Genomic DNA, 23,881 nt, shown 5'->3' on the forward strand with positions numbered 1-23,881 from the left:
TCCATTTTTTTCCATGTACATTCATCTTGAGGTCGGAATGATTGATTTGAGGATTTTTGGGCATCGAAATAAACTATTGTAGTGAATTTTAAGGTGCTTTGGGTCCCACCCTTATATAAACTTTTTTCATGTATAAATACAAGGTGCGGTTTGCATAAGGTTGGAATTTTATTTATAGAAATAAGGTTGCGATGTCTATTTTACTTGGAGACTATGTAGACTTGACACATCTTTTAAGACAATTTTAATACATGATATATCTCTTAAAATAATGTATAATCTACGTCGTCCAAATAAAATGAATGGTATAGATTACAACAACATTACTTTTAAAAATAAAGTTATACAAACTTTTTCCATTAATACATTTATACTGAAAGATATTATAGTCCCCGCAGGATTATGTTGTCCAGTTATTCCTTCGGGTAAAAACCCGAAAGTTTGGGATGTAACCTTTTCAACCCCATATATTAACCTCAATTTAAAAAAATTCTTAATGGTACCTTCAATGCACTTAAAAATAATAGTATCCCAAAATTGAATAGAGGCTGACCAATTTTTAGAGGGCGAAATCTAAGTGTAGGAAGAGTCAAACTTTCATTTTTTGACTTTTGAGGATAATCATGTATTGATTTTAAGGTGGTTTCTGAAATTCAAATTGAGAAAATCTTTCCAAGTAAGTCCATTGAAGTAGATGTACACTATACTCATGTGAGAGCATTGTAAATGCGCTCGTGTGTGTCGAGACAATGAAAGGTTTCCCTAAATAGGGATTGTCTTTAAATATACTATTTACCTTTTATACAAGGAGGTCACAATTATTCTCACTCATCAGACGACAAATAGAATGGTTTGGGGTGAGTTACAAAGTCAGAAAAAAAAAAAATGGAACTTTATGTCTACTCAATGACACTCTTACAACCACCCATTTTGAAATCTAAGAGCCTGCGACCTTTTTGTACAAAATATAAATAGTCACTTTGTAGACAATCCCAGCAAAATATGCTTAAAGTATAGAAGCATGGCTCCTTCAATTATTGCCCTTGAATTTAATCAGATGTTTGAGGTTCAAATTTGCTCAGTCACTTCCCAATGACCAAAGGTGCATTATGGGTGGAACCTGAGTTTTAACATCACTAAGCACTAAATGAGTAAAAGTTCGTCCATGGAAAGGAGTCAAAAACACTTTGAATCCGTTGAGCATTAACTCGCTTAAAATAAGGATAAATCATTTTGTAGGGTCGTCGCTTTATAAAGTTAAAGCTTCAAATTTCGTAAAAATATGTCATTTTGTTATTAAACAAAAGTTATAAATCAATCATCTCGACCTCAACAAATCATGTATTTAAAAATAAATAAATAAATAAATCTATCCATTTAACATGCGGACCATCCATTGCTAGTATTCATGGATATGTGAAATCTGCATCATCTTCGGAATCCACAAGTAGTGGAGAACATACATACGCAAAACATTACAAAGTTTCTGACGCTGAAACTACGTCTAGCACGATATGAAGTGAGGATCTTACTAAATATTGTAAAGATGTGCTTCCACCAAAGCCTGCACCCTTAAAAAATAAAATAAAATAAAATGCAGAATCCATTTGTGGAAAGGAGTCAAACGCATTTGGAATCCAGAAAGGAGGATTGTGGCGGCCATTTTTTTCACAGGTGTTAGGTCCATTAGCTTTTTAAATTGAAGAATCGCAAGCAGCACGTTCAGAAGGGTGGGGTCTGTATAAGTTGTTTACCTCATACTAAGGGATATCTTAAAACAATGCTGAAAGATGTTTTGGTGCTGGAAGCCCTACGATGACATAAAAATCTATAGTCACCTCTGACTATGATACGGAAAAAGTTTATATAAGAGCGAGGCTATGAACAATCAAATTAGAACGTACCTCAAAAATTTCATTAGAATAGGTTGTTTTGATGCCCAAATGTCTTCAAATTAATCATCTCGACTTCAAGATGCATGAGCATGAAAAAAAATGGATTTCAAATTTTAGAAAAACTGCATCTTGTAATACATTTTTGGACCGTCAATTTTTCAAGATTTTGAAGTTTTCATATATTTGCTTGATCTATACTATTTTGAGAGTTTAAATTTTATAACTAGAAATGAAAATATATTTTAAGGCGATTACAAAGATTTCTGGTCACTTACCTTTTTCTTCTTTTTTTAGTAATGAAAACACATTTCCCAACACTATTTGAAGGTGTGTTTTACTTTGATCCTTTAGAGCCTCGACTTTATACAAACCTCACCCTTATGATATTCAAAGATCCAAAATGATGCACATGGAGCCATAAAGAAGTAAAATTTTTGAAAATGGATTATCTGAATGATGCGTTACAAGATGCACAGCTAGAAATCCTTTTTTCTCGCCATATGATACTCTCTCTCCATCTCTCTCTCTCTCTAGATCTCAATTTTTATCGCACCATATAATATTCTCTTTGTAGCATTCGGTTTCTCTCTGCTCTCTTCTATACTCTCCAGAACTTTATTTGTCTTATTGCGTGGAATACCTTAGCTATATTACTTCATATTCTCTCCAACATTTCATCCAAAGAGAGGGAGGAGAAATACAAGACGAGATAGTTGATAAAGGAGAGAGTAGTGGCCTTTGCCATACTGGAGAAAATTGAGGCCAAATAATGCATTTTATTTGTTTTATTGCATTGAACTTCTTGGTTATTTGTTCATATTCCCTCCATTTAATGGAGAGAGAGAGAGAGAGAGAGAGAGAGAGAGGAGCGAGAAAGGACGATATAGTTCATAAAGTGGAGAGTACAACTCTTTTTTTTTTTCTTTTAAACATTACGAAAATTGTGAGTCCAGAAAGAGAGAGAGAGAGCGGGAGGGGCCCTCTAATGAAAAACTCCGGCAAGTCTAAGGGAAAGAAATAGGTTTTCACGTTTAGTTTACGTCGTTGATTGGGAAAAAAAGCAGGAAGAGATTGAGATTGAGATTGAGAGTGAGAGAGATGAGAGAGAGAGATGGAAGAGAGAGAACGTTAAGTACACGATTTTTTTCATTCATGGGATGGGAATTTCAAATTAAATGCATTCTATTTATTCTTGAGAAAATGTCCTACAAATGTCAAAAAAATTTAATTTCAGATCTAATTGTTTAAGAACTCAAAAAATTTATTTATTTTCATTGGAAATACTCATTTGACTTAGATCCCAAAATTTCAAATCAAGAAAACATGTCTTTTGCCCAAAGAAGTATGTGTATAATGTGCTCCCACAACTTAAAGAGCACACCCTGATCTGAGATCCAAATACACAACAATCCTCAAGGCCACAGAAAATCTATAGGAAAAAGTTTATTTAATGTGTCAACCTTATATTATAGCCGAGGCTCTAAAGGATCAAATTAGAGCCTACCTCAAAAAAATCAGATTATTTTGATGCCCAAATATCTTCAAATTGATCATCTCGATATCAAGATGCATGGACATGAAAAAAAAAATAGATTTCAATTTTTGAAAATAGTGCATTTTGTACCGCATTTTTGGACCCTCAATTTCCAAGATTTTCAAGTTTTCATAGATCTGTCGATAGACACTATTTTTGAAGCTTTAAACTTTATAAATATAAATAAAAATATATTTTAAAACCATCACAAAGACTTCAAATATTGCAACTACATTTCTCGATACTATTTGAAGGTAAGCTCTAATTTGATTGTTTAGAGCCTAAGCACTATACAAACCGCACCCTCTCATAAATCCATCGAAAAAGGTTGTTCTAATGCTGAAAGACCTTTCAATTGATCATTTCGACCTCGACATATCCAGATATGGAGAAAAAAAAATTTAAATCCTAAAACTAGTGCACCTTGCCATGCATTATCAAGACCTCCAGTTTTAACATTTTCGAGTGTTTGTAGATCAACACATTTTTTGAGTTTTAAATTTCATAATTAGATATGAAATAGATTTTCAGCCCAATTAAAATTTCCAACATCAAGATTACATCTTTGGACAAGGTCTAAAGGTACGCCTTACTTGGATTGTTAAATGTTAAAGGTCGACACTTTATGCAAACCGCACCCAAATCTATAGTGCAAAAGCCCCCATCATGGCCAAAATATGGGTCATAACCTATCTCCTCATCACCATTCAATCATGACCCTCATGAACATGGATTCACATTATTCATGAAGATGGATTCACATTATCAATGACGATTTTGTGATGCCAAGATGTCCAAATCACATGAATCTATCACACACATATGGCTCCTGATGACATGACACTAGTGTGTTTTGAGGAAAACAAAGCCCATCACTCATGAACCAGCTAACCTACCCAATGAACAAAAAGAAAAAAGAGTGGCTCTCTCAAGTTGGAAATCAACCACTACAAATTCCTTCTTATCCCATGGTGACAGGCTCTAATGTGACTTTCCTCAGAGGCACTTGTGAGGAAAGGAGAAATCACATCTTCAACAGCAAGAAACTCAAGAACCAGATTCAATCGCATGGCACTAAAAGCAAGTTCACTAGAGCCAATCACCCTTGTGGCATCCGAATGGAAGAAGCATCAGCCCAAGAATCAGATTCAATCATCTTATATCAAAATTGGGAACCCACATTCCTTTGAAAAGGATAAACTGAAACTGTACAGATGATTTTTCAAACTCAAGAGTAAGCAAAACGCCCAAATAATTGGGAAAAAACTCTGCTGATGATAATAATCATGATGATGAAAACACAAAAAAGTTATTCTGTATCAAATCAACTGTCCTCGAGAGAATGTTTGATTAAAGCACTTGATGCTAAAGTAACTCTTTATCCAAGTGACAATGACCCAGTCAAAACAGCATAGTTGTTAGTCTAGGCCATGATCCATGACTCTGGAATAGTCCCCCCTTTTCTTTTGGGTAGTTTAGCTAGGTTTGCATGGGGAACAAAATTTCAAATATTTGTTTTCCATAATCCATATTGGGTGTCACAGGTCCCTGGACATATTGAACACCATGCAGAGCTCATTTCCATATTTACTGATTACAGGATTAAAAAAAATGATTTCTATGATAATCAATGCACCAGTTACCTGAAGCAAACCAAATTTAGAAAATAGTGTTTCTGATGAAAATCAGATAATTGTGATCCAAAGTTCAATCTAAATTCAGCATTTCCAAAAGAAAAAGCCGCAAAGTGACGATTAAATATGGCAAGCAAAAACTACCCAATACCCAAGAATTTTGCACCAAACCTTCTTCAAAAACTGAGAGAGAGCACATTGTTGTGAAGCCATTAACATGCAAAATCCATGTAAAGCCTAGTCTCACTATCTTTCAAGCATCAAAATTGGTTAACTAATATGGGTTCATCAAAGGAAATGGATTATGAACATTAAAATTCAGAAGGTCTTTATATGTGCAGGCTTTGCATACAATATGCTCAACAAGAGACCAATCAACCTAATTTACAGCACTTGTAGGACAAACCATTCTTGTCTGGCATACTTCGGAAAAATTTCAAGTCATGATCAGTGATATTGAAAATAAAAGTGGAAAAGAACAAATTAATTGTCAACATGTATGACGAAAATATTAGTTCAAAAAGTTCAATTAAACAAAGAAAATCATGAGCAACAGATCTACAAGATGGCACCTCAAATTTCAGAAAAAGAAAGGCAACTCACAATGTCTAAATTTCATAGCTCAACTATCAGTGTGACATATATCTTCTCCAACCACAATAGTTTCAGGTGAACAAGAATTAGAATCATATTATAACTCACATAAAGACAGAATGCACCAATAGAAAAAAAGAAGGCAATCCCACTTTAAAGAGTGTGAAAAAAAAATCCAAATGAGGTACAATTGGAAGTGGGAATAAGAAGTCAAAAAAACCCAAAACACAAGATAGAACCCCAGCAGCTACCTCTTGCTACACCCATTCCTCTCAAGAAACTCCTTCACTGAAAAGGTAAAACCCCAACCTCCCATGCCCCCGGGAGGGCCCACCCAAAAATAAATAAAAACAAAAAAAAAGGAAAAAGAGCTCACAACACAAAAGACACCTCTTGAAATCTAAGTCAATCTCTACTCTTATGTCGACAAGTATTTCACAAAATTAGATAGAAAAGAAGAGAAGAAAATGAAAATGAAAACATTATAAAGCCTAACTATTTCTCCATCATGCATTTATCCATAACAGCAATTTTTCTTTGTCAAATTGCCAGGAGAATCAGCCACATTGATGGTAGTTCCTTGACCTGGACCAGACGCGACTGCTGCCTCTTGAGCTGCCAATGCTTTCTTGCTTATTATGTGATATATCTCAGTAAGAATAGTTTGAAAAGCCTTGTCAATATTCACCGCTTCTAATGCAGAGGTCTCGAGGAAAGAAAGCCCTTCTTTCTCCGCCAAAGCTTGAGCATCTTCCTCAGAGACAGCCCTCAAATGCTTCAAATCCGACTTATTTCCAGCCATCATTATAACTATATTGGAGTCTGCATGGTCTCTTAGTTCTCGAAGCCACCTTTGAACGTTATCGAAGGTGGCTCTCTTGGTTATGTCATAAACCAGCAGGGCCCCAACAGCTCCTCTATAATAGGCACTTGTTATGGCTCTGTACCTCTCTTGGCCAGCTGTGTCCCATATCTGTGCTTTAACTGTTTTTCCATCGACCTGTTTAGGAAAAAGTGCATCTCTTATTAAATAAATGTATACTTTTTTTTCAATAAAGTAAATAGCATTGATTGTTTGTTGCACATATGGCACTAATTAATTATCATGCAGCGTGGATGAATAAGAAGTGATGTCAGTCGTCAGCAAATAACAAAGTGCAAAAATGGGAAAGTAAAAACAGACATCCATGTTGGTAAACCTATACTTAAGTGCAGTTTTGACGATTTAAAAGGTAAAATTCACGTAGCATATAATCCAGTGTCATATTTGGTATCCTCCTGTCCAACAATATCTCCCTCATTTTCTTTCCAAGTTTTTTCTTCTTCCTCTTTATTAAGATCGAAGACAATAAGCTTCATAGTTCATGCTTCTAGGCTGGGAGATTAGAAAGTGCCATAAGGAATGCTCCTCTATAATGCTTGCTTTCTACCATTTTGTATCACTACAGAATTTATAGCAACAGACACTTCCATAAAAAATGATAACCTTAAAATTGGTCTTTTGTTTTCACAAAAAAGTAAAGTTAGCCTTTCATTCATGGCCATCCCTACTACTTTTAAAGGGGGTGGGGATGTAGGAATTTTATTGTAGATAGTTATGTAGTAACGTTTCAAAAGAACATGTCGTATCCTTGGAGTAACTCATGCAAAGAACCATGGACAATGATGTCCAAGTTTTAAAGTTTCTAGGTGAAGCTTTATAATCCCAAATATAAACTCTCTCTCTCTCTCTCTCTCTCTCAAAGGCCATCATCAATTGACTCAGATCCTGCAGTCACAATCAGCCATGGACAATGATGTCCAAGTTACAAAGTTTCTTGGTGATTCTTTATAATTCCAAATATGAACGCTCTCTCTCTCTCTCTCTCTCTCTCTCTCTCTCTCTCTCTCTCTCTCTCTCTCTCGCCCCCCCTCCCTCCCTCAAAGGCCATCATCAATTGACTCAGATCCAGCAGTCACAATCAGCTCAATTGACTCAGATCCCGCAGTCACAATCAGCTATTGTGGGAAAAGAAAATGGGCTATCAAATAACCAAAAATATATGCAACCAATGGAATATCACTGACTCCTCAGAGGCTCCAACTGACACACTTCACTTGGCAATGTGTTTTCCCCAGCTATCACAGAGACCAACATCTCTATATCTCTCAACTTAATGAAAATTCCTGATCCCAAACAAAAAAACAATTCACTGCTCAAAGCTAACCCCAACAACACTAATAACTTACAACAGCGCAAAATATCCATAGACCACATAGATTGATAATATTAAACCAACAGATGGGAAATGATTAGTCGAATTGATATAAATACAGGTTTAAACTTCAGAAGCACAAATTGTTTACAAATGGAAACAAAATGATTCTGCCTAATCACCAACATGTACTGCTGAAGCAAACACAATCATTTAGGACATCACCAAGAATTTTAACACAGGGCATAAAGCTCCCCTGTCCCTAATAATAGAACTATAAAAGAGCTCGGATGACAAAGTTATTCATCCCATACTCTAGCAAATCCTCCAGAAGTACCTCGTCTGGCAGAGTGAGACCCTTCAAAATTTCAGTACACGCGCTTTAAGTATTAACTGTTGCCCCTTTCATAGCGTTCAAGACCCAAATCATAAATCATTTACTTGGAAGAAAGGTTTTAAAATTCATCCAAGACAACTGACTAAGCCAAGTTATTAGGACCGGGCACTTTGCCGATCCAAATACTGGGTACACACTCGGACATATAAAAAGAACTATAAAATCCTATTTTTTTTTACTAAACCAATGCATATATATGCTTTATTTTTCTAGTTTCCCACTTTATGGATTTTTCTGAATTGTTTCCAGCTATCAATCAATTTTCCCAAATTCCATCTTTTAGCTTTAAGTTGGCTTAGTCCAAGCTTTATTTTTAAGTTAGCTTGAATTTTCCCAAATTCCATCCTGCTATAAATCAATTTTCCTGAGTCCAGAGCATGAGCCAATTTTTAGCACGCTGCTTCAAAGTCATACAATGCCAATTCAAACAAGTAACAGAAGTCGCTAGAGGCCTGCCAACTTACAGGCCACATTTTTCTTGAAGAAGTACTTATGATTATAAAACCAGTGACTAATGAGAGAAGTCATAGCATCTTCAAAATGCATTGAACAAGCACCTATTAGTAGGACCATTGTATTCAGATTGGAAAGTACATGCAAAAGTCCGATATATCATTAACATTTAGAACTACTAATCATTACTTTGGAAAGCTAATATTTTGCACAAATTTAACATTAGGATTTGACATTTCAATGGCAGTCCACCACTTTGCATTGCTCTTTTACAGTCAATCCAAAAAGACCCATTCAGCTGTTTCTAGATTGGCTGCTAAAAATCGTAATAGCGAGCCACACCTAGCAAAATTAAATTTTTAAAAGCAGAAAAACACACCCTAAACCATACAAGGAAAAAGCCTCCTCAATAGCAAATAAAAACATTAAACAATAGTATGTCCCCTTGCTCCTAAGATTAATTGCTGCAGCCACCTCAGGATATGATATAGAAGTAAGAGCACCAGGAAGCAGCAGTCTCCCATTAGTTTTAGGGTTCCTTGCATGTCTAAAAAGCATCATTTGCAAAACAAGCAGTGCCTAAGGTAGAAAGTTTCCAAAGGAGGTGCGTTTGATTATTAAATTAACCACAAAGAGTGGATGTCAGGCAGGACTCAAAATGCCTTTTGAATAGGCTTATGATGCGATGTTGTGCATATACCAGTCAAACAAGTATCCTACAAATGAATGAATCGCTTCAATCGACATCGCTCATTTTCCACTCTCATTTTAGCCTATCAAATGATAAGGCCATTTTGAGAAACACTAGGGGAGGTCAAATTTAGACTTAAAACCAGACATAGGAATATATCAAATTGTAGGGCAAAGCACACTAATTCTTCATTCTTGTTTTGAATAAAACTGCTGATATTTATTTTCAAAATACAAAACATTATCAATGTTGAGACAGGGTAACGTATTTGTTTATAGTCCTGATTTTGTTTCTCTGCTAGACCATAAGAATTTTTAAGCTATTATAAAAACTCCAACATCAAGAAAGAAAAAGACATAATAATTCATACAAAATGATTGAGAAACAACTCTCCAATACATCAAAACCAAAATATTTTCTGGAAACTCAGGCAAAAGTGTCAACTCAAGACTATACTTCAACCCAAAAAATAAAGGACATCTCAATTGCATCAACAAAATGAAATGCTAAAAGTTGTCACAAATAGGTACAAAAACTACCTTACCAGATGAAAATTTAAGTTTATAAGCTAAAAAGCATGCATTTTTCACACCAAAAAACAAAATTAGCCACATGCACATAATTGATAAAATCACAAACACAGAAGGAGAAATGATGTCCTTCCCTTGTGTATTAGACAATCAAGGACAGATTCCTCAATAACGACCAATGTATTAGAAGGCCTGAGAGGACCAGGGGTTCTCCTTGCCTAGACACAGAGATGATGCCAAGGCTGTCTCACCTCAAGCCCGAGACCCATGTCCAAAAACATGGAGAAGTTTAGGGCTGTTCACAAGATTTTAAAATTTCAGCTTATTCTTCTGAAAAAAGGATTAGATTGTTTATCTATTGATAAATTTCTACTGATAAATTGTCTCTATTTATACTAGTGTAGGAAAAATTGGGCGGTTAAAATTCTAACCGCCCAGTTAGAGTGGCCGGTTCCGGTTTCGACCGTTTTCGGTGAACCAACAGGGTATTTTAAAAAAATTCAAAACAATTAATATAAAATCCCAAAAAATAAGGGATTTTGTTTGTAATGCATTTTTTAATGTTTTCCATCATTTTGGAAAATATTTGAAATTGTTTTGGTCATTAATACTTTTTTTTACATTTTCCATCTTTTTTAAAAATATTCAAAAATATCTTTGGGCACAAATCGATTCTTTAAAACCCAGTTTTTCATTAATTTTCAACTTCATTTGGATGTGCTTTGTTGAATCATGCTTTAAATATACTTTTCGTATTTTATTAGATTTTTTTGGTATTTCTTTTAACACTTTTTTGACCGTCCGGGACTTGCCAGTTAGGCCGGTTGAACCGCTTCCGACAGGATGTTCAGTTAACCGTTCCGATTCGATTTTTCCTACACTGACTTATACTAGTGAGTCTGATAGTGTGTCACTGTACGTGTGACTCTGAGTATGAGTCAACACGAAACTATCAACAATAGTATTCAACCAAATCCATAAAACCATTAGAGATATATAGATAGCACCCTCGCATTGCCATATGCCAATCAAACAAAGGTTAGATGCAATTTGATTTTTTAGGGGGAGAAAACACCAATCACTAAAGAATAAATTGCACGAGTGCATAGTGGGTTGGGTGGTGTTGGGGGCTTGAGATATCACTTCAATGTCCTTGACCAGGGGAAATGATCAAAATGCCCTTTACTAGAGGGCATTTTCCACCATTAAGTATAGAAAAGCTGAGGTGGGTGCCTGAGTTCAAAGGCACAAGGTGCCCACCTAAGCACAGGAGGAGGTGGCAGATCGCTTTGAAGAGGCGGGGTGGCTGTCATTCACATTCCCTTAAGGAGACCAACTTCAAAACATTGATAATGACTACAAAGGCCAAAATGTAAAATAATAAAAAGAAAAGCGGCATATATAATGCGGTGCGCGCACAATATAGCACAAATTAAAAATTCAAAAGCCCATAAGTTCCATGCTTTCTAGAAATAGCAGCATGAGATTCTTGCTTCAGCCAAAATATATTATTGATATAATGACAATGACTATGATAAGGACAATACCAGTTCAACTATTATAAATAGGAACATGCCTATCATCCAGTTGCTCCAAACCAGAAAACTTGAACTAAATTTGAATCTAACCAGTTCAAAAGACCAGTCCAATTGTAAAGATAGGATTAAACAACCCACTAGCTGAAGAGTATGTCTGGTCGAAACCAGTTTGCGCAGTCTTAAAAACTAATTAATAAATGAATAAATATTTAAAGAGATTACAAATAATCCAAAATATCTCAAGTCAGTTCAACAGGTTGGGCACCGCCTGTTTGGTTTTTTTAAACTTTTTGGGATTTGACAAAACCCAGGCATTTTAGGCCCAGTTCCTGATCCAGCAGGTCAAACTGATAAGCAAGGTTTCAAAAAACGGTCCGCCCGACGCCTAGACGGCTTGAACAAAAAAACCGCACACCTCAACCCAAGCAACCCTACACGGGCGGTTGTACCTGGGCGGGCGCCCAGGGCCCAGTTCTGGTGGGCGCCCAGAGCTGTAAGGCATTTTTCGATTTTAAATTAGCCCAAAAGGGAAGGGGATCATTTTGACCCCCAAGTTTGTATAAAAATGTTATAGGGTTTATTTTTGAACCCCCAAAGTGAAAAAAATAAAAAAGAAACCCTCAATCTCTAAACTTATTGCACCACAGGGCGCCCAGAAAACTTATTGCACCACAAGCAGGCCGACTAGTGTTTTTTGAAACCTTGCTGGCAAGTTGAGTTCAATCGTTACAACATCTCCCTAGTTAGAACCAATATGACGGTGCCAATTTTTCTACCAACGGTAGAAAAAAAAGATCGTGTCAATAGATCATTACTAGTTTGAATGAAATCATGTAATAAGCCACAACATTTTTTCTCAATCTTTCAATTCAAACAGTGTCAAGTGGAGGGAATAGCTATTGTATTAAGATTAGACTAACCATCCACTTTTCAGAGGGGTCCAGTTCCTTACACATTTGGTAATGGCAATATTCCCAACAAGTGCCACAAACAATTAGATTGGACTAGATAAAAATACTGAAAAGCCATGTTTTCAATCTGCCACAATGTTGTTAACACTTGTGTTGACAGATCTTAATCATATTTTTAACTCGTCCATGTTTGACTTGACCTTTAAAAACACAAAAGTTTACCTTCCTCTCAAGTTTTGGAGTACTAGAAATACTTGTTTCTTCTCCCATATCAGATAAACGTTTTGCTGAGGTCTTCATTTCATGGCATGAACTACAGATATCTAATAAATTATTTACATAAAATGGACATTATGAACGGACATAAATCTCAACTTAAACAAAACTATTTATGTTATCAAAGAACACAAGCTTCTGATGAGGCACAAGATTAAGGGAACTAGAAAGTGAATAACTTGAGAAAAGAGAACAAAAAATCCATGCTTTTAACTAACATGAAGAATTACTGAAAGCAAAGAAAAATATCAAGAAATTTAAATAAATAAAAAAAAACAAGCACTTCAAATTGAATCCAGTCTGAAATTCCTTCAGACGGGATCTCAATCTAAGTGCTTCCTTTCTTCATTATCATTTACCAGGCCCTTGGATCTCATTTAATATATTTAAAGTTTCAAGTATCATAACAGAATCTTTTCTTCACAAAAATGCATAGAGAGAAAGAGAAGAAGAAGAAGAAGAAAACAAAGGAAGATCAGGTGCAGAGGAGTCAGAGACACCAATGAGGACATGTATGTAGCCAAAAACATACTCTAATTATTGATCGCACTGATAAAACAGATCCTGAACTAAATATCACCACAACAAGCCATCAAAAGTTATTAGAACCTGAACAACAAACAATGAACATGTAAATGCAATAAAAAGTAAAGTTAATGTTTCCTGATCATAAATTAGCCACGCAAACATCATGTGCTTTAATTTTACCTAAATTGGCAAAAAAATCATCCTTTAATCAATTTGATGCAACTTTGAACCACTAAACCTCAACAAAACAAAGAGTATTTTTACAAGCACGACTTTGACCTGCCATATCCTAGATCCAAATCCAAAAATAAAACCAAACTCCTGAAACCTTGTATGAACCGTATTTTAACAAACTTCTCTCCAAAAAAAAACCGTACTTCAACAAACATAAAAGAAAGAATAAGCACCAAATTACAGGATCAGATTCAGAAGAGATCATAAATTAGATCATCTACAATAACAGATACAAAGCAATTTTTAAGTTCCATATCATTAGAGAGAAATCACACACAAAAAAAAAACCCTAACCTGGAGGGTCCTGGTTGCGAATTCCACACCAATCGTTGATTTTGACTCTAAACAGAATTCATTACGAGTAAACCTAGACAAGATGTTCGATTTCCCGACACCTGAATCTCCAATAAGAACAATCTTGAACAGATAATCATACTCATGATCAACCTTATGAGCCATCCCTCTTTTGTCCTCAACCGCTCAATACTGCATCAAAGCCGCTAAATTTGTTCAGACAACCGCTAAAATGGTCCACAAAACCACTTGAATGGAGAAAACAACACCTTAAACGGCCAACAAACCACTCAAACGGCGAAGGAAAAACCACCTGATGGGCAGAAAACCAGCAGAGATGAAAAAAAACGGTAAAGGAAAAACCGCCTGAGGGGCAGAAAACCAGCAGAGATGAAAAAAAAAAAAACAGTTTTTTTTAGGAAAAATCGAGAACGCAAGTTTGACGAATGATAGGGGACGGAGTTCAATAGTGGAAAGAGGAAGGTTGATGAATTTTTAGATAGAGAGAGAGAGAGAGAGAGGGTCTTCAAATTGTAACGAGAAAACCGACGAAAATGGAGGAGAGAGATGAAACGTCTGAATTTTAAGAGGGGCTTTAGAGAGAGAGAGAGGGTTTAGACTTTGGAGAGAGAAGGGCGGGGCGGAGTTTGTTTGGTAGGGGTTTGTTTGACGGCGCCAGTTGCGGGTCTGAATCGATGTGTTGGCCACTCTTTTTTAAATTCCTTTTTCTTCTTCCTCTCTTACTCCCTTCCGTGGGTCGGAGTAATTCACAGTTATACCATCGTCCGTACACATACAACGTAGAACTGCGGTAAAAGTGGAAGGTCCACCTACTTGTCCAATACAACAGAATAATCATTTACGACTTGGTGTTGGGTTGGGTTGGAGTTTGTTCCAGGGGCACTCGAGTAAGATGAACTTCTATAATCGGAAAAGTTTATATTGAGCCGCGGCTCTAAATAATCAAATTAGAGCCTACCCTAAAAATCTCAAATCCATCATCTCGACATCAAAGTGCATTACACGAGAGAAATTTTGATTTCAAGTTTTTGAAATAGTATATCTTGTAATATTTTTTTGAAATGTCAATTTTTTAGATTTTTAAGTTTTTATAGATATGCTTGATCTACACTATTTTTTAAGTTTTAAATTTTATAATTAGATAAGAAAATATATTTTAAAGCTGTCACTAAGATTTTCAATGTTGAAACCACAATTCTCAAATACTATTTAAAAGTGGGTCTACTTTGATTGTTTAGAGCCTCAGCTCTATGCAAACTGCACCCTTTAAAATTTGTTTGAAGATGTAATTGGGACATCAAAAATCTTATAACATCTTGAGAATCTATTTTTATCTTTCCTTATGAAATTTAAAATTTAAAATTTAAAAATAACTAACTAGATCAATAAACACTTGGAAAATATTAAAAGGGAAAGCTTTCTATGTTTCCCCTACAGCATCAAACTTATATCCTTCCCTTATCCAACCCACCCTCCATTCTAAATGTTTCCCCTACAGCATCAAACTTATATCCTTCCCTTATCCAACCCACCCTCCATTCTAAATAGCAGGGCTAAGATTGCCCCAATCACAATGTCACATCTCCATACTATTTTATTTATTTATTTATTTTTTATAAACTATTTTGACATCAAATTTTGGATGTCCAATTCCCTATTAGACTCGCACTAGTGAAAAATAAAAAAAAAATATTTTTAATAAAATAAAATTACTAAAATACCCCTAAAAGTTTTAAGGGGTATTTTAGTCATTATATTTTACCAAAAAATTATTTTACATATTTTTAATAGGTGCAACCCAATGATAATATGACACGTACCAAATTTCATATTCATATAATTTGTATAAAAAAAACTAAAAATAAAATATCTTGAGACGTCGAATCTAATATCAAACAATGAGTGACTCTCTTGATCAAAATTGGACGGCTGGATTGTAAGGGAAGCATAGATCTTCTATGTTATATGGGAAGTACAGAAACCTTTTCCATATTAAAAATAAACAACCCAAATAATGTGTTACAAGATACATTAATTTTCGGACTTGAAATTCTTTTTTTCTTCATATCCATACATCTCGATGTTAGAGATTATGATCAATTGGATGGTTCTTCAATGTCAGAATGCTCTCTTCTAAAAGATTTTAAGGTGCACCTTATATAAATTTTTTCCTTATTAGTATATGCCTAAAAATCCCTTAAAAATGTGAAAAGAAAAAAATATATAAAAAAAAAGGTTTTTTTTTTTTGGGTTGGGAACGAGAGGGGGGTCGAGGGGGGATGGATACCTAGCTTGTAATGGTTCCTTCCAATTTTTGGTCTAGATCGAGTTATTTCATATCTAAGGGTGATAATCCAAGAGAATTGAGAGATTGAGGAAGATATTGCACATAATTAGAGTTGTGTGGGCAAAGTATAGATCTACATCTAGAGTTTTACATCTTTGCCGCATACCATTAAGTCTGAAAGAGAAGTTCTATAGGACGATTGTAAGATTGGTCATACTTTTATGGGGATTGAATGTTGAGCGGTCAAAAAATAACATATTCATATGATAAGCATAGTTGATATGAGGATGTTGAGATGGACAGAATTTTGAATCAATACATACGATGGAACTTAGGCGTAACTTTAATAGGCAATAAAATGAAAGAAAGTAGACTTAGGTGGGCTAGCCATGTGCAGTGTAGACCATACAACACTAATTAAGAGGCACAATTTGGTTCAAGTGAAAAGCTCTAAAAGGGCAATAGGAAGACTCGAAAGGACGTAGATAGAAGTAGTGAGAAACGATATGATGGTTTTTTGTCTTAATAAAAGTATGACTCTTGCTAGAGAAAAATGGAATAGTAGGATTCATGTCGCCGACCCCTATTAATTGAGATAAGCTTGGATAATGATGATGATAGCCGAGTGATTTCAAATCCATACCTCAAATTTTTATACCACTGGATAGAGATTTGTGATCTAGATCATGATCTCTAAATCATCAACAGAGACACGATAATCAGTTTCTTGACCAAATTACTAACCACATTCAGGGTATCCTATAGTTTGTATTCTACAAAATCAGAAAACCAATTCCAAATTATAGATTATGATGTCTATATCTTTATTCTCTTTTTTTTTTTCTTTTTTTTTTCTTTTTTTTTTATATGCTACATTACTGTGTCCTTTTTTGTAATGTCACTTGTCTTTCTCTCTCTACCTCTAAAGATGTCCTCGCCCCACCCAATTGGGTGAGGTTTGTACAAAGCGCCTTTCTTACGCTGTAGAAGTAAGGTGTGTCTCCAAATTTTGATTAGAGATATAGTCCCAATGTCAACAACTTTATGATGGTTTTTAAAAGCTATTCTTATCCCTAGTTATAATATGATACACTATTTTTAAGACATTAATTCTTAGTCTACAAAATTTGCTCAGAGATATAGTTCCTGTGTCTTATGATGGTTTTTAAAATCTATTTTTATCCCTAATTATGACATGGTGCACTTTTTTTCCTCGTATACACACATCTCAATGTCGAGATGATGAATTTGAGGATCCTCCAATATTGTAACACCCTTTTCTATAAGACTTTTAAGCTACATTTCACTTCAATAGTACAAGGTTGCAATTTTATATTGAGAAAAAGAAAATAAAAGTTGTTATATCATTTTCCTCCTTTTTCTTTCTCAAAGATAATGGGCTAGGGTTTTGGCATTGAGCCCCATGATAAATTCTCAAACTCTATTCTCACCAAGGGGATGGGTCCAAATCCCTATTTGCATTTTTTTTTTTTTTCTCCCTCATCCCATTTTTCGAAAATGTAGATTCTTGAATGAAGTTTTATTTCCTCTTTTTTCAATATACCAAGTAAGGATTTGGGCCTCCACCTTAAGTGAGAATGAAATTTGAGACTTCATTCATGAAGCTCGATAATACTACCATCAAAACACAGGTCATTCTTAGTTGTATTTCCTCGTCTCTAGAGAAAGCGCTCTGCTGGAGATGAAGAGAGAAAGGGGGGGGCATTTTCGATGAAGTGCAACAGTCAAACATTCATTCAACAAACAGTTTGTCGTTGCCTTGGGACCAATTCCATTTTATATCCTTCTTGCTTTTTAATTATACAAGGATAAATGAAGACAAGGTCAATACAAGCCCCCCATGTTCCTGCCACCATGTGGCATGGAAACAACAAAAGAATCACCTCTCTCTCTCTAACTTGGGGTATAAAAATCAAAGGACCTTTCTCTCTCTACTTAAGAGAAAGAGAGAGAGAACTTGTTTTCTATGATAGGTGGTTGGACAACCGTGCTCCACTTCAACACTAGCCCCCTTGAGTTTAGCTTAAGAGTTAATTTTCCTTCCATCCATTTTTTTTTTTTGTGGGTGTGGTTGCAACCTTAAACAATCCAATTAACACGTACTTTCAAATTTTATCATAACATATAATTTTGATGAAATTTTTTTTAGGATTATCTCGAAATCTATTTCTATATTTAATTATAAAATTTTAAATTTTAAAAATGATTAAAATCAAGCAGATCTATAAACATATAAAAATCTTGAAAATGGACAGTCTAGATAATGTAATGCAAGATGCACGATTTTTATTTTTGAGACTCAAAATCTTTTTTTCTTTTATATTCATTCATCCCGATGTCGACATGATTAATTAAAAGTTTTTTTAACATTAAAACAACTGTTTCCAAATGGATTTTTGAGTTGCATCCGTAATCCTACATTTTAAAGTTACAACCTTATATAAACTTTTTTTTTTTTTTTTAATATACGCCAACTTTACTTTCCATTTTTTTTTATTTTTTTATGTGAAAAACCTTATGATGTGTTATTTCAAGGGGGGTGGTGATGATAATAGCGAGGGGGATGTTCTTCGAAATTACCGGTCGAAATGTTTTTACTTCAGTTTTTTAATGAAAATTACGTGAATAGTTTCTATTATTTTGAAACTTAAAAATATTTTTTATATTTTGTATTTTATTTTTTTATTTTTGATGTTTTATTTTTAAGCTTTATCTTTTTTTTCGACTCGTATTGAGCTCAATTTTGGAGTGTCCATCTTTCTCCCTACATTGTACCAGTAAAAAAATTAAAATAATAATTGTAAATGAATAAAATGATCAAAATAGTAGATATACCTCTAAATTTTGTACAGATATTTTAATAATTTCTTTTTATTTAATATTTTTATTTAAGAGGAGGATAGAACTTCTATGTTGTAAGAGAACATAGAAATATTGTAGGGGAACATAGAAAGCTTTCTCAAAATATATTTACGTTAAATTACCTTTTTAATTTATTTTTTATTTATTTGAAGTTGTCTTGGCTTTTTAGGCATGCACGTACGACTCTTTCTAAATAACTGGGGTTTTATGGGTCCCTCTTTGGCTTAAGTATTTGGCCGATTTGGGATAGAGGTTGGGTCGTCGCGGCCCTCATATTTTTTATGTTTTTATTTTTTATTTTATTTTTTTATTTTTTAGACCTTTGGTAGGAATTGAGCCTCGACCGTAGCATTGTGGGATACTTTCAAAAACTATTAATCATTTCAAAAATGAATAGGGGCTTGTATTTCCCACTGAATTATCCAAATATATATATATATATATATATATATATATATATATATATATATATATATATATATATATATATATATATATATATATATATATATATATTTGGTCGACCAAGTTTGCCTTAGCACTCTCTCTCTCTCTAGTGTTGAGCCGTGGTCGGCTCATTCACTCTCTACACGTGTCCAATAAGAAAAAATTTCTATAAGGTTGCAACCTTAAAATGTATAATTAAAGTGTACTTCAAAAATCCATCATAAAATATTGTTTTAATTTTGGAAAACCTTCTAATTGATCATCTCGACATTGAGATGAATTGAGATGTATGAATATGAAAAAAAAAAAAAAAGAATTCGAATCCTAAAAATAGTGTATAGACTGTCCATTTTCAAGATTTTATGGTGTTTATAGATCTACTTGATTTGAACTATTTTTAAGTTTAAGATTTTATAATAGGGTGCGGTTTGTATAGAGCCTAGGCTCTATACAATCAAATTAGAGCCTGCCTTCAAATAGTGTCGAGAAATATGATTTTAATATTGAAAATCTTTGTGAAATCCTTAAAATATATTTTATATTCATTTATAAAGTTTAAAGCTTAAAAAATAGTGTAGATCGATAGATCTATGAAAACTTGAAAATTTTGAAAATTGATGGTCCAAAAATACATTGCAAAATACACTATTTCCAAAACTTGAAATCCATTTTTTTCTCATATCTATGCATTTTTATGTTGAGATGATCAATTTGAAGATATTTGAGAATGAAAACAACCTCTTCTAGTGAAATTTATGAAGTAGGCTCAAATTTGATTGTTTAGAGCCTCGATTCTATATAAACTTTTCCCTTTATAATAAGATATGAAAATAGATTCTCAAGCCATTCTAATATCTTTTTACACTAAAATTATATTTATGATAAAATTTGGAGGTGCGTGCCTTAACTTGTTTAAGGTTGCAACCTTATACATACTCCCTACCCTAAACAATATGGCTGCTCTCCTTTCGATACTGACCCTATATCCACTTCATTATCTTTATATTTAACAAACAATTTTATCGACTCGGCAAAACTATTTACATATGCGTATTGCAATACAAATTTGTTTGTCATAAGGGCTAATGGTTATTTCTTAGATATATTCTCTTTGGCTATATTAATGTCCATGGAGTTTGAAGGAGATATTTTGATACTCCCTTTGAAATTGACTTCATTAACGAGTCCCTGAACCCGTTACACTAGCCTAGTGAACCATAAGACACACTAACCTGTAGTCCACACTAACCATAGTCTAGCCCAAATACTCCCAAATATTCTCAAATAACTCATTTTAGGAGACTATCAAGCTAAAATATGCAAGTCCTCAGTCCAAGAGGAAGAAAATTAAAATCATCTGACCCCAAACTTCAAAGGAAAAAGTTTAAGGTGTAAACCTTATACTGTACGGGTGAGGCGCACCGAATAAACCTACTAAAGAAGGTTGTTCTAATATTAGAAAACACTTAAATCAATCATCTTGAGCTCAAGATTCATAGATATGAAAAAAGGGGATTTCTAGTCCTAAAAATAGTTCATCTTTTAATACATCATCTGGACCGTCCATTTTCAAGATTTTCAAGTGTTTATATATCTATTTGATCATCACCATTTCTTGGACCTTGAATTTCATAATTGGCAATAATAATAGATTTTTCATATCATCACAAGGATTTATGACACCAAAACAACATTTTCTGTATAGTTTTGAAGTGCACCTTTTACTATAGTATAAGGTTGACACCTTATACAAACCTCACCCAACTTCGAAACGTGCTGGACCCCATCAAAATGGAGGGCATGGAGATTTGCATGTAAACTGAGGCAAAAGTTACCAACGGCACGGTGTGTGTCGCTGCAAAAGCACGATGCGTGTCGTTGCAGTGACACATACTACGCCACCACCCATCCGATAGGCCAGATTTGATTGGTAAGTCATAGGGTGATTTGGTGCCCCCGCCTACATATATACAACTTCTGGTGTCGTCCAAGGTCTCCAGAAACCCTGGAATTCAGAAGCCCATATAAAACCCTAGGATCTTAGTTTGCAGCCTCCCAACTTTAGATACCCTAGATGCCTTAAACCCTAATCACTATGCAAACTTCGGAATCCTAGGAGATGAACACCCTTCTTAGATCAACGAACGCCTTAGAAGCAAATTCTTAAGCAAACTTCCTTGTAGTTCAAGATAACTCTGGATCGGTAAAAGTCGAAGATCAAGGAGAAAGATTTGCATCTTTGTATGGTATGGCTCCAACCCCAAGTGCCAAGCCTAGAGGCTCGGCTTCCCAGATACTTCTCTTATTTCCATCTATATATTATTATTATTATTATTATTTGTTCTTGCTTTTTTAAAAAAATCTTCCAAAACTCTTTTCTCTATTTTCTCTTCATTTTTCAAAGGCTTCTTTCGGTTTAATGCAAATTTAAGTAGCTTGGCCAACTGTGAGGAAATGGTTTTTCGAGACTCTCTCGTTATATACTGCCATTCGACAAAACGCCTATCTCTATTTGATTACAAGTTTGGACACAAGTCAAAGATGGGATTGCTCTTGATTGCTTGATTTCATCTTAGACTCGCATGTAAATAATTTGGGGCCCACCATGGGGTCCATCAATCTTATATTCGTGTAAAATCGGCCAAGGACAACCCTGAATTTTTGACCTCATGGTTGTTTCTAGTGCAATTGTGATGAAGGAAGATTCTTGGGAGAGGTTCAGAGCGACGGAGGGAGACATGCTTTAGCGGGGCGATCCGCCTCTCTATAACCAATCGCCCGGATGTTGTTTTGTGCATCAATACTCTCTTTTGCCTCATTCTAATGCAGTCAACAGATCAAGCCCGAGATGTCGGAACCCATGGTGGAATCCTGGGCTCAGTCTGGGCCCTGTGAACCCACAAACTGACCATCGTGAGCACACGTAGGCCCCGAGAGTTGCCAGTGGGACCTACGCCATCCAGCTCCTAGTTTTCCTTTTCTTCCTACTATATTTTAACTGAAAATTGAAAAAGAGGGAAAATAGAAAATAGAAAATAGAAAAGAAAATCTAGAAGGAAATAAAACATGAGAAAAGTTTATATAAGGTTGCAACCTTAAATGTAGAATTACAGATGCACCTCAAAAAGATATCATAAAAGTTGTTTTAATGTTGAAAAACCCTCTATTTGATCGTATGAATATAAAAAATAAAAATAAAAATTGAATCTTAAAAATAATGCATCTTGCAACACATTATCTAGTAGATGTATGAATATAAAAAAAAAAAAATTTGAGTCTAAAAAATAGTGCATCTTACAATACATTATCTAGACCGTCCATTTTCAAAATTTTCATATGTTTGTAGATCTCCTTGATTTTAATTATTTTAGAGTTTAAAATCTTCTAATTAGATATGAAAATAGATTTTAAAATAATCCTAAAAAAAAATTATAACAAAATTATATGTTAGAATAAAATTTGGAGGCCCACCTTAATTGGATTGTTTAAGGAAAAGGTTTATATAAGGATACTACCTTACAATGTAGAACTACGGATGCCCCTCAAAAATCCATCGGAAAAGATAGTTTTAATGTTGAAAAGCACTTGGATTGATCATCTCGACATCGAGATGTATTACTATGAAAAATAAAAAAAATTTAATTCTCAGAAATGGTGCATTTACCGCATATTATCTACACCGTCCATTTTCAAGATTTTCATATGTTTATAGATCTACTTGATTTTAACCATTTTTGAAATTTAAAATTTTATAATTAGATATAAAAATAGCTTTTGAGATAATCCTAAAAACATTTTACATCAAAATTATATTCCATGACAAAATTTGAAGGTGCACCTTACCTCTACACCTACGGATGCATCCGTATGGCAACTGCACCCTTGCAAAAAAAAATCCCTCAAAAACCGGTAGTAAAGTAGAGAGGGGCACGAAGCTCCTAGAGTTTGGAGAGTTTGGAGCATGGAATTTTAATGGGAGCACCCCTCTGCTATTCCTACCTCTAACAGCACCTGACACATGGTAGGACCCCATAGCACTCTCATAAAGGCAGGCATCGCACCTACATGGGTATACCAAGACCGTACAACATTTCAATTTCCTTTACCCGTAGAACTTAGGGTTGAAGATTTTCAAACCTCATTTTGTTTTGTGGTATACGCCAAGATAATCATGTCTTACGACCACTCTCCAGTGAGATCCGGCTCGTATGCAGAATCCTTGGCCTCATCCCCGGCTCGTATGCAGAATCCTTGGCCTCATCCCCATTTGGGACGGGGGCGTCAAGCCGTCCATACGGGGGGCACCGCACCCTTGTACCGATGATATCCCAGTAGGAGAGTCAGACCACCCACATGGGACCGTAGCCAGATATCCCAATCTCCAAATTGGGACTCCCCACGACTATTTAGAAGTTGTCGACCACTAGATTAACATGGTCCACAGTACCTTGAACAATCGAGGAATGAGACCAGGAGGACTTCTGCAAGAGCTAGTAATGAACCAACCTGGTCACTGGTCGAGTCCAGGTCCAATCCTCC

General features: G+C 34.9%; 1 protein-coding gene and 2 long non-coding RNA genes across 4 annotated transcripts; 1 reads left to right on the forward strand and 2 right to left on the reverse strand.

The window, feature by feature from the left end:
- Positions 1 to 5,787: 5,787 nt before the first annotated feature.
- LOC18440224 (ras-related protein Rab2BV) lies at positions 5,788 to 14,393 on the reverse strand. Of its 2 annotated transcripts, XM_011627289.3 has the most exons (3): positions 14,018 to 14,393; positions 13,705 to 13,896; positions 5,788 to 6,657 (listed from the first exon to the last, which is right to left on the reverse strand). In XM_011627289.3, the coding sequence occupies exons 2-3, from the start codon at positions 13,867 to 13,869 to the stop codon at positions 6,172 to 6,174; spliced, it is 651 nt and encodes a 216-aa protein (XP_011625591.1). In that variant the 5' UTR covers positions 13,870 to 13,896; positions 14,018 to 14,393; the 3' UTR covers positions 5,788 to 6,171. The 2 variants fall into 2 exon arrangements, with proteins under 2 accessions (XP_011625591.1, XP_006850439.1); XM_006850376.4 differs by having other exon boundaries at positions 13,705 to 14,393.
- On the forward strand, positions 10,535 to 14,259 carry LOC148780716 (uncharacterized). The gene is made up of 2 exons (XR_016060390.1): positions 10,535 to 11,820; positions 12,175 to 14,259. It is a non-coding gene; the product is annotated as an uncharacterized LOC148780716 (long non-coding RNA).
- Positions 14,394 to 23,364: 8,971 nt separating the features above from the next.
- Positions 23,365 to 23,665, reverse strand: LOC148780717 (uncharacterized). Its single transcript, XR_016060395.1, has 2 exons — positions 23,599 to 23,665; positions 23,365 to 23,566 (listed from the first exon to the last, which is right to left on the reverse strand). It is a non-coding gene; the product is annotated as an uncharacterized LOC148780717 (long non-coding RNA).
- Between the last annotated feature and the right edge of the window lie 216 nt (positions 23,666 to 23,881).

Source organism: Amborella trichopoda, chromosome 8, assembly GCF_054954075.1.
Source record: "Amborella trichopoda isolate Santa Cruz 75 chromosome 8, AtrichopodaSantaCruz75HAP2 v2.0, whole genome shotgun sequence".
NCBI classification, from domain to species: domain Eukaryota; kingdom Viridiplantae; phylum Streptophyta; class Magnoliopsida; order Amborellales; family Amborellaceae; genus Amborella; species Amborella trichopoda.